The following is a 16,299-nucleotide window of genomic DNA, read 5'->3' as shown; positions in this document are numbered from 1 at the left end:
CACCCCTTCCCTCTTGTATTTTTGCATATATTTTTTTGACTTCTAAGCACACTCTTGGGTTAATCTGGGGAAGCTAGTGGGCTTGGTGTGTGAGGGGAGGAAGAAATACAGGTAAAGGGGGATAGGATACAAGTTTGCACTGGGGTAAGGGGGAAATAGGGACAGACAGCTGGCTCCACTACAATCACTAATGAAGCTATTAAAGCGCTTCATATTGTCACTGCTTATACCTTGTTCAGCAAACTCGCACTTTCAAAACTAATGCAGGTGTAGAAGAGGCTTTTGGATGGTGAGGGGGTTGATTAAGAGTAGCTTACCCCTTCTGGCCACTTCTCCACTACCAGTTCCTCCTAAGCAGCCTCCACCTGAAATGGGCTTACTCAGTGGTAGGCAACCTAAGGCCTGGGGGCCAGATGCGCCCCAATCACCTTCTCAATCTGGCCCACGGACGGTCCGGGAATCAGCGTGTTTTTACAGGAGTAGAATGTGTCCTTTTATTTAAAATGCATCTCTGGGTTATTTGTGGGGCATAGGAATTCGTTCACTTCCCCCCAAAAAATATAGTCTGGCCCACCGCAAGGTCTGAGGGACAGTGGACCAGCCCACGGCTGAAAAAGGTTGCTGACCCCTGGCACTTCTAATTCTGGGGAGAGGGGGGAGTTGCACTGCAGGAGCATACAACAAATAAAAACTGTCAGAGGATACATGGAAGGGGGAAATGAGTTGGGGGAGATTTAAAGAGCCAGTCTCTCATATGGGTACTCCCTTGCAAATTCCTGCTCTTTCTTAACTTTCCCTATAACTCAGTGCAAAGAAGAGAAATCTCTGCCTTTTCCTGAAATGTTCTGCATGTGCCTGAGGAATTTATGAAGTGTGTGTGTGTGTGTGTGCGCGTGTGCAATTTGCTAGTGAGGACAAATGCTATCTGATGCCCCTTTCCCTCAAATTGTAGTTGGGCTGCTATTTCTGCATAGTAGGATGTTCTGCGTTTCATTTATCCTCATACGCCTTTTTAAGTCCTTTGTGAGACAATTGGCTTTCAATTCCCATAACACATTTTCCCGAGTAGATAATGAGTGATGCACTAAAGTAGTGATTGGGCAGCTCTGGTGTTTGTTCATGAAGCCTTCTGCCATATACAAAAGGCTTGGTATTGTTTGCCACCTCCCACGTTCAACAGTCATACTGCATTTCACATGGTCAGAGCACAACCTTGATTTACATTTGCAACATACAAGGATGACTCAGAGCCTGCCTGTTTGTTTCCCCCTTAACTGTTTTCTGGGCAGATCAGTACTCAGGCTTACGCTGTGTTTTGTGATGCGGAAATGTGCTAGGAACAGCAAGTGAAGCTTGTATTAGCCTCCACTTTTGCCCTTTAACTAGATTTAGGGGTACTTGTGTCCTGACTCTGCAAGATAGGGTTTCAGTTTCAGCTTATGTAAGTACTCCATGAGCTGGTAAGGAATCATCAGGGCTTTTAAGGCAAAAACCTTGTGGGCTAGCAGCTTATTGACTCACTACTGGAAGCTGTTGGAGCTCACAAAATCTTGCTAATGATAACTTTGCCTAAAAGGGTTTAGGTTCCTGCATGAAAATGCTCCCAAGAACTGCAGCCAGAAAAAATGTTAATGGAATTTGAAATAAATCTTCCAAAGTCATTCCAGATACTAAGTGTGTGCATTAAAATGTCAGATTGTGGAGAGGAGAGGAGGCCTTGGGAGGCAATAGCAAGTGTGGGAGAAGATAAAGAACCCTTTCTGGTTCTCCTAAAAAAATGTATAACAAATGACAAAGCTAACAGTGAAATAAACAGTTAAAGGTCTCACATTGAATTATTTGCAAATACCCTGAGCAAGGATGGTCAGGGAGTTCCAACTAGATAGAATCCATTATATGATGCTCCTCAACATAAAGCACCTCTCCAAAAACCCTTTTGAGAATTTGGTGGTTACATTCCCTCAATGGATTAATAAATGGTATGAGTAGGAACCAAACAGTGTCAAAACACCTCTGGTTGAGACTGACCCTTTGCCTACCTGACAGCATGGGTTAACTTCTCAGATAGCGCTAAGCACTAAATTGGGCTGCATCAATTGTCCAAGGAAAAGTCTGAAGAAGTTTTCCAGCCACCTGGTGTCATCAGCCTTTCAGCTGCCAGGAGAAAGCTAATTGCTTCCTTGTCTGGGGGCCTATTGACAGGATCAAAGAGGAGGACTTGTGGAACTGGTTGTTTCATGATTTTTGAAAGGTGATCAACACAGGGTATGGGATTCAGTGTTGCAGTAAAGGGCTATGAAATGGGGAAAGAGGTCCATTCACATAGCACCTGTTCCCCCTTCCCACTGTTCTGGGGTTTTCTCCAACCCTCCAGAGTGAAGAATGAGGCTCGGCCACTTAGCCGAATCCTGCCCACACTCCCCAAAAGGCACATATTCCCCATCACTCCCAAAGGAGTCTATTTCAGCAAGAGGTTTAAGCATGTTGCTAGCTTGTCATGTGTGGAAATGAAGCTCAAATCCTAGCTCAGGGTACAAATGGAGGTGGAACTGCTGCATTTGGAATGCATCCTATTTCCTCTCCTAGTGGGTGTAAACATTAAGGTGTAAATGATTAAGTTCATGCCTAACCTTGAGTTATAAGAAGATAAATTGGTGTGAATGTCCAAGCCACCTTCTAAACCAGAACTGCTTTCTGATGGAGCAGTAGGGTAAACCTAGTTCTCAAGGATGGAATTTCCATGTCAAATGTTGAGCTAAAAACATGTGGCCCAACTTGGAATGGGAGCTGTATGGGCAAGACTGCCTATTGTTTAATTTGTTGACAGATCTATCAGTTTTCATAAATGATCAGCGTCCACCCACCCCCAAAAACATCCAGCCTTCTGGTGTAATGGACTTGTACTTGTGAGAGGGATATTAGGGTGGAATGTGAGCGTGATGCAGTTGGAACAGGGCAGGAAGGGTTATTGGTGTTTCTGTAGTGAAGAAATGCTCCTCACTTACACCTGTCCCTCTTCTCAGGTCAAACAGGTCGCTATGTTCTCATCCAAAGACTACGTGAGAAAGAGAGGCAGCTTCTCCCACATGAATGCCCTGTGGAGTCCATGGCCAAGTGCGGACAGTATGCCAATGACGTGCAATTCATATTGCAGCGCACAGGCCCCAGCCTCACTGAGAGACCTTCTTCAGACAGTGCTCCCCAGGTACCCGAGAGGACGTTTGTCAGGGCTAGCCTGCCCATCAAACCCAGGCCGGTCGGCACAGAAGTGCCCAGGCCCAGGCAGCCCAAAAAATCCTTAACCTTCAACCTGGGCCCTATGGCCTCCGGTGACCTGCATGCCAAGAACAAGCTGAAGCAACACAAGAAGGACAGCGTGGGCTGGAGGGAAGGTGCGAGTGGGGGCCTGCTTTCCAAAGAGGAACTGTTCAAGACCATACTGCACCAACAGGAGCATCTCTACTCCCTGGAGATGCAGGGGGATGCCTTGGAAATGGACCTCCGGCACTGGGAATTCAACAGAGGCTCCTGCCAGGAGGACGAGATCCTGCACCTGGAGCAGCTGATTCGGCAAAACGAGAGTGAGCTGGGTGAGGAAGGGTTTTGGCAGAGTGAACTGCGCTCAGAGAAGGAGTGCGAAAGGGAGCGCCAGGAGAAAGTCCACACCCTGCGGGCCACCATGGAAGAGTACACGCAAAAAATACATGAGCTTATGGTGAAAACGGAGGCCTTGGAGAGAGAAATTCAGTGGGAGATTTCCGAGAGGGCCAAGAGGGCAAAGGAAGCCCCGAGGCAGAGCCCTACTGAACTAGAGGAAATGGCAGCTAAAATGAAAAGGGACCTGGAAGCTAAGGCCAAGCAGAGTGCCCACCTGGAGAGCAGCTTGGAAACTGTGGGGAAGGCCTTGGAGGAAGCAGAGCAAAGCCTTCAGGTATGCACTTCACAATAATGTTCTTTGCTGAGGGGATCCCTGGATGGGCGGTTGCCTTCCATGATGCATGATTGCATACCCATGTTTTTAGGCCTCTAAATGTTTTTCAGAATGCAATTGAACATTATTTTTACTTATTTTGCAATTTAAATTACTTGGGCGTAGAATAAGGATGCAGCTAATAGTATATCTGTTAGACTAGGATTCTAGGTCTAGTTGCAAAAAAAAAGTACATCCCCATAAGACAAAATTCTACAGGAAAACTGTGTTGGGGTCTCCTTTGCAGCCTTGGGCTTCCTTAGAATTCTACCCTTCCAGGCGTTTAGCAGTAGATCAGGTGAGTTCTGGAATCTATTGAGTTATAAACCTGGCAGGTGGCAGTAGAATGTGTAGCTGTTACATCAACCAAATGGAAATGATCTTGCACAATGTTGTATATTCTGAGACGGGGCACTAAGCTCTTGGTTGTTTCTGTTGAACTTAGTTGAGGACTCTTCCCATGAGGATTATTATGTGGTTTAGCTGGGATGGAACCAGGGAGATTAGCATCTTGCAAGATCATCAAACCCAAAGGAATTAAAGCTGTTCTGTGCCTGAATGGATAGAATGGGCCTAATAAAGTTATACTGCAACTCTTCCAGACATGAGTTGAACCTGATTATGAGGTGTGCAGTCCTTCAGGCATAGTACTGTGATGTGTTGGTTTACATAGGAATTATATTTGTGGGCATGTGTGTGTGCACACTTTGAGTGTGCAAAATGGTCATTTGCATGTAATCTAACCCTGAAAGCATCCTACAGTAAAGGGAACATTGCTTTGGAACAAATGTAGAAATAAAACCATTAAATAATGGTAAAGGCTACTTGTTTGCCAACATCAAACCAGCTACCACTGTATTTGTAGAGTAATCCCCAAACTCCATACCCTCCAAGTGTCCCTATTTTCTAGGGATGTCGCTGATTTAGAGAAGCCGTCCCAGTTTCTGATTTGATCCTGGAATGTCCTGCTTTTCCTTAAGACGTCCCTATTTTCATTGGAGAAAGGTTGGAGGGTATGGAGTTATACAACCCCTGAGCTGTCTGAAGGCAATCACATATTGGGAAGGGTTTTTTTTAATGTTTAATGTTTTATTTTGTTTTTATATATGTTGGAAGCCACCCAGAGCAGCTGGGGGCAACCCAGTGAGTTGTATGGGGTATAAATAGTAGAATTTATCATTCTGGAGTGGGACATCCTTATTTTCATTAGAGAAATGATAGAGGGTATGCAAGCTGTGCACCAAGCACACTACTGTGTGGCAAAAAAAATAAAAATGAAATAAAAATTAATCGTCTGTGAGCCCAAAGCACCCACCCACAGCAGAGCCAGCCTGCTGTATCCCTGCATGAATCACTTCTCTGATTTTTCCTGCTTGCACTGCAGGCATGTCATTCAATACATCAGGTGTGTTTCACCCAGCTTAGTCACTTCCGTTGCAGCAGCAGCAACACAAGCAGAATTATTTGCCTTTGGAGGAGGGAGGCTCAGAACTGTGATTTTGCTCAGGAACATTGCCGGGGAAAGCAATGTACTGTATCCTCGTGTTTGCTTCTAGTTTAATTTAGCTATTAGAAATCTGTGTTTGAAGGTGTTATAGCAGCATGTTAATTATGTGCATCTTCAAAACACAGGCAGCTGTTGCTTCTTTTCTGTTCTTTGCTTTAAGCAAAAGTAAGCAGCAGTAATAGTCCTGAGTCTTCTCCTGGTTCTTGTTTAATTATTGACTAGACTTTGGTGCCATCTTATGGCCAAGTAGAGGAAATGCTGTGTACTGTACTGTACTGTACTTTTTTCCCTTTCTTTCTTTTGCCTCTGTCAGACTCTGATTATAAGGACATGACTGTGCATGGGTTTGTGGGGGACCCATTAAAATAATTCCAAACTGTGAGAATAATAATAGTCCCATGCACATCTGTGGGTTTGTTTCTCTTGGCTGCAGGCAGGGCACAATGAAGTGGGAGCAATTAAGCAGCACGCTCCCTGTCTTGACAGCTAAATAAATAGACTATCGTAACATACAAGAGCCATTACGAGAATCAGATAGATTGTTTGTCTGCAGGTCTGTGCTTTTCACAGTCTATCCTCAGTCTTTATAGCACGGTCAGAATACATGGGTTATCTTGCTCTCATGTTTCAGCCTCCATCTTCAGCCACATTCAGAAGGAAAAGAAAATATTGTCATTCTGTTAGCAAAGAGGAAAATGGGCCACCTGAGCAATGCAAAAGTGGGGTGGGGGGTGAGCTTGAGATTGTATGGAGTTAGATACTTTGCTAGCAAGTTGTCTAGAACTGGTGGATAGATCTTCAGTTGCACCCCCAACACCCACCACACAGACCCACACCAGATTGCCAGCAGATACTGACTTCATGATAAAGAAGCTTTTGGAATGTGTAAGCATCCAGGAATGAATATCTGGCCACCTACCATATTATTCCTGTCAGCTCAATGTAGTTTCTGGTAGATTTCTGCGAATGGTCAAGAAGCAGAGAGAAGCGAGTTGGAGGAGGCTGGGGTGGGATCAGAAGCCTTTCTTCTGCAGCTTCATATCTCAGATGAAGATAAGTTCACTCTGCCTGTTCCTCCTATATCTTGCAGGCCCAGAACCAAGAGCTGGAGGAGCTAAATAAGGAGCTGAGGCAGTGTAACTTGCAGCAGTTCATCCAGCAGACAGGAGCCATGGTGACTTCCCCACAGCCCAGATCAGAAGCGGAACCCCAGCTGGATGAAACCAGCTCTGAGCTGCTGGCTCACCAGAGAACCGGAGGTTGGAACACAACTCAAAGGGTGGGCAAAGTTGGGGGGAGAGGGGAGGCAGGAGACCTCACTTTAGTTAAGGCCTCCTACTGTGCTTCCTCTCATGTAAGCTGATAGGGAATGTCAATATCCCCAGTTTTCTGGCCTCTAGTTGTGACATCAGCAAACAATCAGCAGCCCATGGAATTGCATTGGTGTGGCTTTCTTTGAAGTCTCCCTTTAAAATTATCTGGCTGGAGAAACAAATGGACAGCAGATACAAACTTTTCCATAAATCTATACTGCAGTAGCAGGGAATAGCAGTTGGGGGGGAGAAGGTGGATAGCTTACTGGGCATCTGCTTGAACTTTGCTGTATGGATCTTGCATCCAAACACTGTGCTGGGTACAGCTTCCTTTGAAAATATACCTAAAAATGAAATGTGAAGAAAAATTGGAAGTTGTAAGTGGAACATTTAGCACAACTATTTAAGAAAGGAAAAAGTCAATTTCTGATTGTTGAACTTGCTCCATGTTAAACTCTGGATTCCCACATATTACCAGAAGTGCAACACAGCTTAAACAGGGTAGATTTCTAAAAGCATTATATAGGTTTTGAATTTGTCTTGTGTTGGTAAGGTAGCATCAAGCAGTTAAACACTATAAAGGTCCACAACTACAGCAGTGATGGTGGCAACTGAAATGTGGTCCCCTTCCCACTTATTCAATAATATTTCCTTTAACATAGTATCTGAGTGGGCAGCCTCCGGGAAATGGTCTGGACTAGAGGTCTGTTCTGCTAGTTGCCTATCTCAGCTTCAGGGGGAAAACAACACAGAGTATTGTGACATCTTAAATACTACAGATTTGCTGTGATGTAAGCTTTCATGGGCAGAGAGAGGGGTTCTACTGAGATCTGGCATTCTCAAAGCCCAGCATCCTATGGTATTTTAGCTAGCTAGCCTAGTCTTTGAAGCTATGTTAGCCCTCCCTTAACTTTGCAGCGGCTGCATATAGGCCAGCCTAAATGAGAAACTAACTGGGTGATATTCAACACTTGCCCTCCTCAAGGCAGACTCATTGAATCTAATAGATATTACCAACTTAGGTTCATTAATTTCAGTGGGTCTATTCTGAGTAAGACTTAGCTGAACACAGCTCATTGTTTTGGGGGGGGGACCCACCTGTGCTGAAGCTCTTGCTGTGGAATGTGGGCAGCAATTGCAGCAGTGTAGTTCCCTGGGTCTGTCTTGGCACAACCTGCACAATGCAACACCACCTCAGGTATAATTTTTTCTAGTTTCCAAGAAAAATCTTGAAGTTGACAGCGTGCATGTATGGAACAGGCTTGGGTGTTGCTGTTTTTCTTTTTGCACCAATACACAATTATTACTGATTTTTCACACTGATGCGGTGTCGGCATAAGGTGTGGCCTTCCACAAAATCAATCAATGGGAAATGCTGGTGCCTTCCTGCCTGCCTGCCTGGTCACAGAAGTTGGGTCCACTAGTACTCCACAAGATCAATACAGTGATTTATCCAGCTGGAGAAAGCTGAATTGGGATGAAATAGCAGAGACATCAACTGCGAATGTGGGTCAGAAGTGGCAGCAGAGGACACATGTTGGGCACCACTGATGAGGGAGAAGGGTGCCTTAAAAAGTCTGAGATCCTTTGTCAGAAGAAAGCATATTGCCACATACCAATTAAGCAGCTTTAAAGTTTACCACAATGGGGGGGGGTGGGGGAGGAGAGACAACAGTCTGTTGTTTAGTTGTGTGGCAAACAATGTTTCCATGGCTGCACAGCCAGCCAAATCAGTAGAAGCAGGCCATGGTAATGCTGTAGCGTGAGTTTATGCACACATTGGTTGTTGTTTGTTTGTACAGAGCATAAGAGAGAAGGTATCTGCCCTGAGCAGCTTGCAATCTGAAATTCATCACAGAGGAAAGGGAGGGAGGGATAAACAGGGAAGCAATGCTTAGTTGCATATGTTCAGATTCATTACCATACAAAACCAGGTTCAACATCCTATTTGTACTGGACAGGAGAGGGAACTTGAATCACATGGCCATCTCCTGTCTCCTGACCTCTTAATTCTGGTTAAGGAATTGGGAGCAATGTGTGTACTTACAATGTACTGATTATGCTACAAATGGCGCGGGGACGGGGGGGGGGTGTGTGGAGAAGAAAACCAAAGGTGTAACTCCAGTGCATTGCATAAAGTTCAGTTACATATATATACCCAAAGTTCAGAAACCCGAGGAATGTAAGGAGGTATGACTCCAGAAAGGCAGAGCTTAAGGAAATATGTATGCTGCTCCTGAAAATTCAGGGCTATTTTGTTGTACTTTTGGTTAACTGAACTGTCACCATGATTATTTCCCCTAGATCTACTTGAGCCCAGCACAGATTCTCCTCCCCGAGCCACAGCCAAGCAGTTCCTCGGCAATCCACGAAACCTTCAGAACCCCCTGGTGTCCAGCTTGAACCCTGAGGGTGTGTATGTTTGAACTGCCCTAAGCCTCTTGTGTGCTGAAAACCTGATCTTGTCAAGCAGTCCTCCGGAGGTCCTAATCTTGCTATGGGGGGGGGCAGCTTTCATCTGCAAGGAGGTGGTTGTTTCTACAAACTCTTCTTCTACTCCTCAGTTTTTCTCTCCTGCCTTCTGTGCTCCTCCTCCTCTTTCCCCGCTCCCTGAATCAGCAGCTAGTGGCTCGGTTGTTTTGCAGGGGGTGCCCATAAACTGTAGCATGTTGGGGCCAGCAGTAACCAAAGAGAAGGGAAGAGAAGCTGAGGGTGGGAGTAAGCAGAGAATAACAGGAAGTTATGCCTGCTGTATGACATGATAGGCTCGGGCCAAGACTGCTCTTGTCACTGCTCCACTGTGCAGTGGGTGAGAGATCAATAGACACTCACCAGTAACAGTCTAATCGCTTGCAGGATGGCATTTTGTCTCGGAGCAGTTGCTTTAGCTACACAGTGCAGTATTGCTTACTCAGCTGAGGATGTTTGCTAGTTCAAGCCTATTTAAAACTTCACTAGCAAAGACAAAGCCCTGCATATTCAATTCGCTTGTCCTTCACCCAAGGTCATTCTGCCAAATTCCTTTAATGTCTCATATTTTAGTTAGCAGCTTAGATTCCTAAAGAGTTGATGGCAAGGGGATCTTTTCTCTTTTATAAACTCTTACAGAATGTTTGGCTGTCTATCCCTGATGAATTAATTGCAGCCCTTTCTTCATCCACCATTGTTAGTTTCATTTGACAAATGTAAATTTTAATCCCGTATGCTGAGGATATGAAATATCTTGCTTCAAAGTGCACCAGAACTGGTCTGTACAATTTTAAAATGCTAGTCTGTACTTGCTGTCCAGCAGTGAGTTCTACCCTGCATTCTGCATGGATCGGCTGTGCGATCGAGTTCACTGCATATGACGTCAGGACCAGAGGTTCCCATTCCTTGTTTTAAAAAGACACAGTTTTAGCTTCCTGGTTTAGCTGGTCAGTTGAAGCCATTTCCTGGGTTATGGCTGTTGTTGCATGCAGACAGCTTCTAGGAGCCACAGGTGAGCACATGAGTACAGGTTGGGAACCAAAGGTGAACAAATTACCCTGGAAGGAGCATGATGGTGTCCCCCACCGGAGCTAACCCCCCCCCCCAATGCCCTGCAGACCCCAGCCTAGGATCTTCAAGCACACTGCCCAGACTTGTGCCCTAGGGAGGTCACTTTGGTGCTGCTATTGCAGTGGCTTGACTTCACCCCCAGAGGTGCACTCCATTGTCTCTCAAGACAGGTGGATGCCAAGAACTATTTTAGCTCTGAAGGAAACAAATGGTAATTTTAGACAGCCTGGCTGAAAACCAGCACAAAGTATAAGGTTTCCACTCACATCCTACAAAGTGGTGTCATGAGAGAGAGAGAGACAGACAGACAGACAGACAGACAGACAGACAGACAGACAGACAGACAGACAGACAAAACATTTAGTGTTTTATAATGCAATCAGTGCATTCCACGTGTTGTCCCTATGGACCTTAGTCAAAGCAACTTTGAGACACAGCAAGGCAAGTAATGCAGTATGTCCACGTTGCCTTTCCAGACCAGTTTTTAAACCCTTGAATGGTGATGCTGGTGACGATATCACTTTGTGGGAATTAGGACCCAATCCATGGAATAATAGTTTGGTGATCTAATTGGCCAATGATGATGGGCCCAATATCCAGTTTTGAACGTTTTTATCTATGCAAATAGATTTATCTCCTGTTAACTTGTCCTGGGCAGGTCCCATTTGTTTGAGTGGGTTCTGTTTTTAAAAAGGATTCCTGTGGAATGTTCCACTAGAGTGTAGTGGTGGTCCTCATCCCAGCAACCTTCACTTTGTGGGCAACCTTCTTGACTGAGTCTATAGAGAGGGTTAAAATTAAAAGCCGGATCCTCAAGATATTTCAGAAGCGATCTAGGTGCAGTATTTGGGGCTTTAAATTATCTTGATTATCGCTTGCAGTTCCCTCCCACCCCCATAACTATTTTTGATGGCTATGGAATCTTAGTCTTATCACAACAAAGAGCTAGGAATCCTTTACAGTTATAGCATCACAACAGCCTTTCTATCTATTTTCTTGGCTGTGCTACATTAAATCAGAGTTGGTTTTCTCAAGCTGGTATTCTGTTCTTGGAGAGTTCTGCATGTTTTAATGGTGAGAATGGCTTCTGAGAATGCTGATACTTTGCTTTGAATATAGGAGCAAATGATAATGAAATTCTCTGTTGACTTGAACTAATTTTCTGTGCTTGTGGTACAGATTAGGTGGGCTTTCCCATTTTGTGATACTACTACAGTAAGGTACACCTCTTAAATTTTCTCGTGTGATCATTTCAGTTTGATCACACTTTCATGAAGAATCTGTCGCTATTTCTGTTTGAATCTGCAATTGCATGGAATAGCATTTCCTCCCTTCCCACCCCTGCCTTTCTCTCTGTCTTCATATTCTGGTTTATCAAACACTAAGCCATCATAATGGGGTCACTTCATTTATTTTTATATGTCTTGCAGTCATGTCAGCAAAGCAGAGCATCTGGAGGTAAAAAGGCCAGCCAAGGAGGACTGATTGCCTTGCGAGTATAACTGTATAGAAATAAAACCCTATTTCATGTATGTATTTGACTTTTTATCATAAATGGATGGATATAGAAGGTTGTGCAAAATATTTTTACAGACTTTTTTTTTAAGAACTTAACGCACTGGAAGAAACAGACCGGTTGTATTTTTTATCACTACTACCCTGTTTGTTATCATTTAAAATGAAGATGCTGTTTGTGGCTTCTCTGAAAATTTATATAACCTTTCTATTTCAAAACTTCATCACACAAGAGGACTAAATGGCAGCTGCCCTGGAAGGGTGTGAAACCTGCTGGAGACAAAACTATCCAGAGTGTATACGCATGAATCCTCTGTGTCCATTCAGAAGGTTATACCGCAAGCTACTACCATACAGTGAAAGGGTATTTTATCAGCCAGATGTCTTTACTGGACTGAACCAACGCACTATAGTGCTGCCACGTGTGCATGATAGCAGTTTTTACCTTGTATGTTTGGTATTTTGTGAAGATGCACATCTTGCTTTCTTTTTTAAGTTGGAATGGGATAAACAAACTGTTCTATTCTTGGTGAACATATAAAGATGAAGAAATGTTGCCCTGAGACTGAATTTGTGGCCATCAACAGGTCCCTTTCATACTAAGGACCTTTCAGATCTGGTAAAATGGGATTCAGGTGCTAGCAGTATCTTGCCATTTGTGCCTCGTGCCAAGTATTGCACCATCCACTACTACACAAAGAGACTCGACTCTCTTCATCCTGTCCAGGTATATTTCTCTGCATAGTTTGGTGAAGGAATGTATAGTAGTCCTCTGTTCTAAACTGTTCCAAGGCCCATATGGCAAAACTAAACTTTTCCAAGCGGGTTTTCCCAGACTTTTTCCAATTGTTGATAACTGTGAAATTACTCCAGCAGGGACTGCAAACTAAGAGAGTTCTCCTCTGTTGTTGAGTGGCCAATTCCTGGGTTTGTGTATTTCTCCTTTGCAAAGTAGCTTCTGAAAGGCTGCTTGTTTTGTGTTGCATATGCTGCTCTTCAAATGACTTACCTGTAGTGGCCTCTGCTTTGGCAAAAGCCTCTATGTCGTTCGGAGAGAACACACATTGTAAACTCAAGGTTCGATTCAGTGTGGCTTAAGATACTCAAGGCATCTGCTATAAATTTAAAAATGAGAACCCTAGGTCTATACCCCTTTTCACATTTATGCCAGTGCCCCACATCTCCTGTACATTGGCCTCTGCTTGTTGTGGGCCTTATCAGATGGGTGTGGAGTCCCTGTTCAAAGATTTTGAGGGTGGGGGCAGGGAGGAGGGAAACGCAAAGCAGTAGTGGCAGTAATGAGTTTATCTTTCCCTTGCAATTCACAACAGGAATTTCCTTTCGAGTTACATTACACAGGACATGCTGTTGAGCTTAATCTGGGGAAAGTAGAAAACTGTGTGTGTGAGAGAGAGGGGGGTGAGAGTGTAGGGGAGCATGTATATATATGCATGCTTGCACGTGCGCGTGTGTGTCAGATTGCCAATGTAAAAATTGGCATTCCGGTTGCTGAAATGGGAACGCTTCTTCCCACCCGCATCTCCCACACTCTTAGTTAGTTGTTTCTTGCATTGTTTGTTAATATAACTTGGTTGGGTGCTCAGAGTAGACTGTGAAGCTGAATGTGCTGTTCAACATTAACTTCAATATGGGCATGCAGTATGTTGCTGTAATTTAACTGCTTTTTTTTAACACTCTCTTTAAGCCTTCTTCAAAAATAAAAATGGGAGACTTTAAACAAGTTAGAATGCTGCCCCCCCTGCCCCCAATACATCCCTGGAGAAGCTTCATACATGAAGTGGCATTTTCACATCATGTTGGTGCTGGTTATTCAGAAGCCTAAGAAAAGAAAGGATAGCTTCAGAACTTCTCTGTTGAACACCTTCCCTTTATGAGGCTGATCATATACTACTGCAAATAATCAGCCGAAGCATGTAAAGTTATGTAGAAAAAACCCACCTTGTTAAATATTCAGCCTACTAGGTGGGACCTCAGAAGTACCAGTTATTATGTCTGATAGAACAATTCCCGATATAATGTAGTCTTCTGTTTTACTATCTTCTTAACTACTTGGACATGGATGGAATGCTATCATTTCTCCATTTGCAACTTAAGCTGCACCCATAAAGCTTCTGTCCTGCATAAGTTCAAAATTAAGAACAAAAAATGCTGAGACATTCCTTAGTTCAGTGGTAAAAGGTGCAGCCAATATCTTCTTACAAACTGGTTGGAAAATAATTTCAACATTTTTTAAACCCTTGTTGTTTTGGTGCTTACATTTTAAAAAGAGAGCTCTTGCTCATTTTTTTACCAGGTCTGAGTGGAACCAGTAATGAATTTTTACTAACACTTTTATGTTGCAAACCCAACTTGCTTCCAAACACATTCCACATTTTCTAGGACAGTAGCACCGAACATCCTAGACTGTTGCATTGATGAAACCAGATAGAACCCCTTTCATTTGTATAAGTTTGAGTCTATTTAGCATACATTAATTTGGTCTTCAAATAAAAAAAGGATAAACTTTTAACTCCAATTTTCAAAATGTGTGATGGAAGCTGCTTTTTAACAGCCGTGTATTGGAGTATGATGGAGGGAATGAAATAACAATTATTGGTAGCATTACTTGTTGAACTCTTTATTTGGCCAGTTAAGGTGCATCTTTTATGTATTTATAATGTCCAAAGCTGATGTGCATTCTCACTGTGAAACCAAGAGAGGCAAATTGGCATGGGAGGGTTGAATGGATCTTTGAGTGGGAGGCTGTGAATGGCTCTGGGAGCCCTGATCTTGTTTTAAAATGTCTTTTGTGTATTATATAATAAATATGACTTGTTTTCTGATTAGGAAAAAAAATCCTTGTATGAATGTATATCCCATGCACTGGCATTGTCTGGTTTCAAATTGTAATAAAATTCCTGAAAATAATTTGCTCTAAGGTGTGTCTTTGCGTACCAAAGAGAGTTCTCCAGCCTTGTTCCTGGGCGATGACTCCACCTGAATGTCACAACAAGCCCATCCGCACATTACATTATAGCTGAGCTGGAAATGCAATGGAGGAGTAAAATATCAGTGCAGCACTGCCGCTTGCAGAATGGCCTGCGTCCAACAATTCCTCTTGGCACGAGTGGTGATCACACTGCCACGTGGCATCCATTAACACAATTGCAGGTGGATTAGAAAAGAACAGAAGTAGAACACTTTCATCTTGTTGGGGTGGCTTACCTTCCCCAGTCTAAAAATATATATAAAATTGGGGTGCCTGTTAAGATATTGGGGTGAGAAGCAAGATTTAAAATCTAGATGAATTGCAAAAACAAAACACATTGTGGTTACTTTTACATACCTCATAACTGTAGCACTTTTCAGGTCAGTCACTCCCAGAGCCTCACCTCCTTTTAGCACAAGGATGGTGATGTGTCTCTAGCACATAGATGCCTCTACAGTATGCAGAAACAAGGATGTTGGCCAGAAATGTAGGCACAGCTGTTGGCTTGCTTAGTAGTCCATGTAGGTTGCCCTCTTGACCCCAAAATACCTTACTGCTCAAGAATATGTAGAATAGTTGTAGCTATCTAGAGAAGGGGTCAGCAAATTTATCAGCAGGGGGCTGGTCCTTACACTTACACTTAATTTTATTTACGGCTATTAGCCCATAAAATATGTACAAACGTAAAAGGACAGAGGCATAAAAACTGATATATTCGGCACCAGAAAGAGAACACCGCGATGCAAGGCTGGGACATTGAGCCGAGCCAAATAACAGCTTGGGGCCCGGAGAACTCCAAGGGACGGATCGCAGAAAAAGGAAAACTGAAGACGAGATCCGACATGCACTCTCATCATAACTGTCCGATTAGTTTTTGATGTTGTTGTTGTTCTTTAGTGGTTTTTGTGTGTGAGATAACCGCGTTCAGGAATCTCGCCACCTGCAGAGTTACAGAAGGATCTGTATCCTGCAAAAGTAGTGCGGCGTGTGACTCAACAGGCCTTCCAACCAAGCGCAATAAAACAGGACCCAGGAATTTAGTCCTGGCTATGCTATGTAGGGGACAGTTGAACATTATATGTGGAAGAGATTCAACAGTTTTCCCGTCACACACGCATAGCGGAGACACCAAACCCCTGGAAAATCTGTGGCTCAGCAGGTTCGATGGAAGGACATTGAACCTTGCACGAATAAATGCAAGTCAGTGTGGTACAGATGAAAGAGATGACATGTATGATGGAAGGCCAAATGGTGGGGTTATTCCGTGATACCTGGGGTAGCAGACACCCCCACCCCAGGCGAGGTTGTGTTGATTTTCAATGTCTGCTAATCTTTGCTCTATAAGGCTTTTGGCTGAGCATAAGTTCATCTTTAAGGAGTCCGCTGGGGAAATTCCGATGCTCAGAAGTTTGGCTTGGATTTTTCCTACCCATGGATTGACAAAGACGTCCCGCCAGAGGCACTG

At 43.8% G+C, this 16,299-nt stretch overlaps 1 protein-coding gene across 11 annotated transcripts in view; it reads left to right on the top strand.

The window, feature by feature from the left end:
• Positions 1 to 14,773, top strand: part of RASSF7 (Ras association domain family member 7) — a 92,931-nt gene extending 78,158 nt beyond the window's left edge. For 9 of the 11 annotated variants that reach the window (XM_082192404.1, XM_082192401.1, XM_082192398.1 and 6 more), the window contains 4 exons: positions 3,024 to 3,931; positions 6,568 to 6,736; positions 9,095 to 9,202; positions 11,761 to 14,773. In XM_082192404.1, the coding sequence (XP_082048530.1) occupies positions 3,024 to 3,931; positions 6,568 to 6,736; positions 9,095 to 9,202; positions 11,761 to 11,792 (1,217 nt within the window). In that variant the 3' untranslated portion in view covers positions 11,793 to 14,773. Of the gene's footprint in view, positions 1 to 3,023; positions 3,932 to 6,567; positions 6,757 to 9,094; positions 9,203 to 11,760 lie in introns of all 11 variants that reach the window. The other 2 variants (XM_082192399.1, XM_082192400.1) reach the window with 2 other exon arrangements.
• The last annotated feature ends 1,526 nt before the right edge of the window (positions 14,774 to 16,299 follow it).

Source organism: Podarcis vaucheri (genome assembly GCF_965113315.1).
Source record: "Podarcis vaucheri genome assembly, chromosome: 1".
NCBI lineage: Eukaryota > Metazoa > Chordata > Lepidosauria > Squamata > Lacertidae > Podarcis > Podarcis vaucheri.
This window is presented reverse-complemented; position numbering and strand designations above follow the sequence as displayed.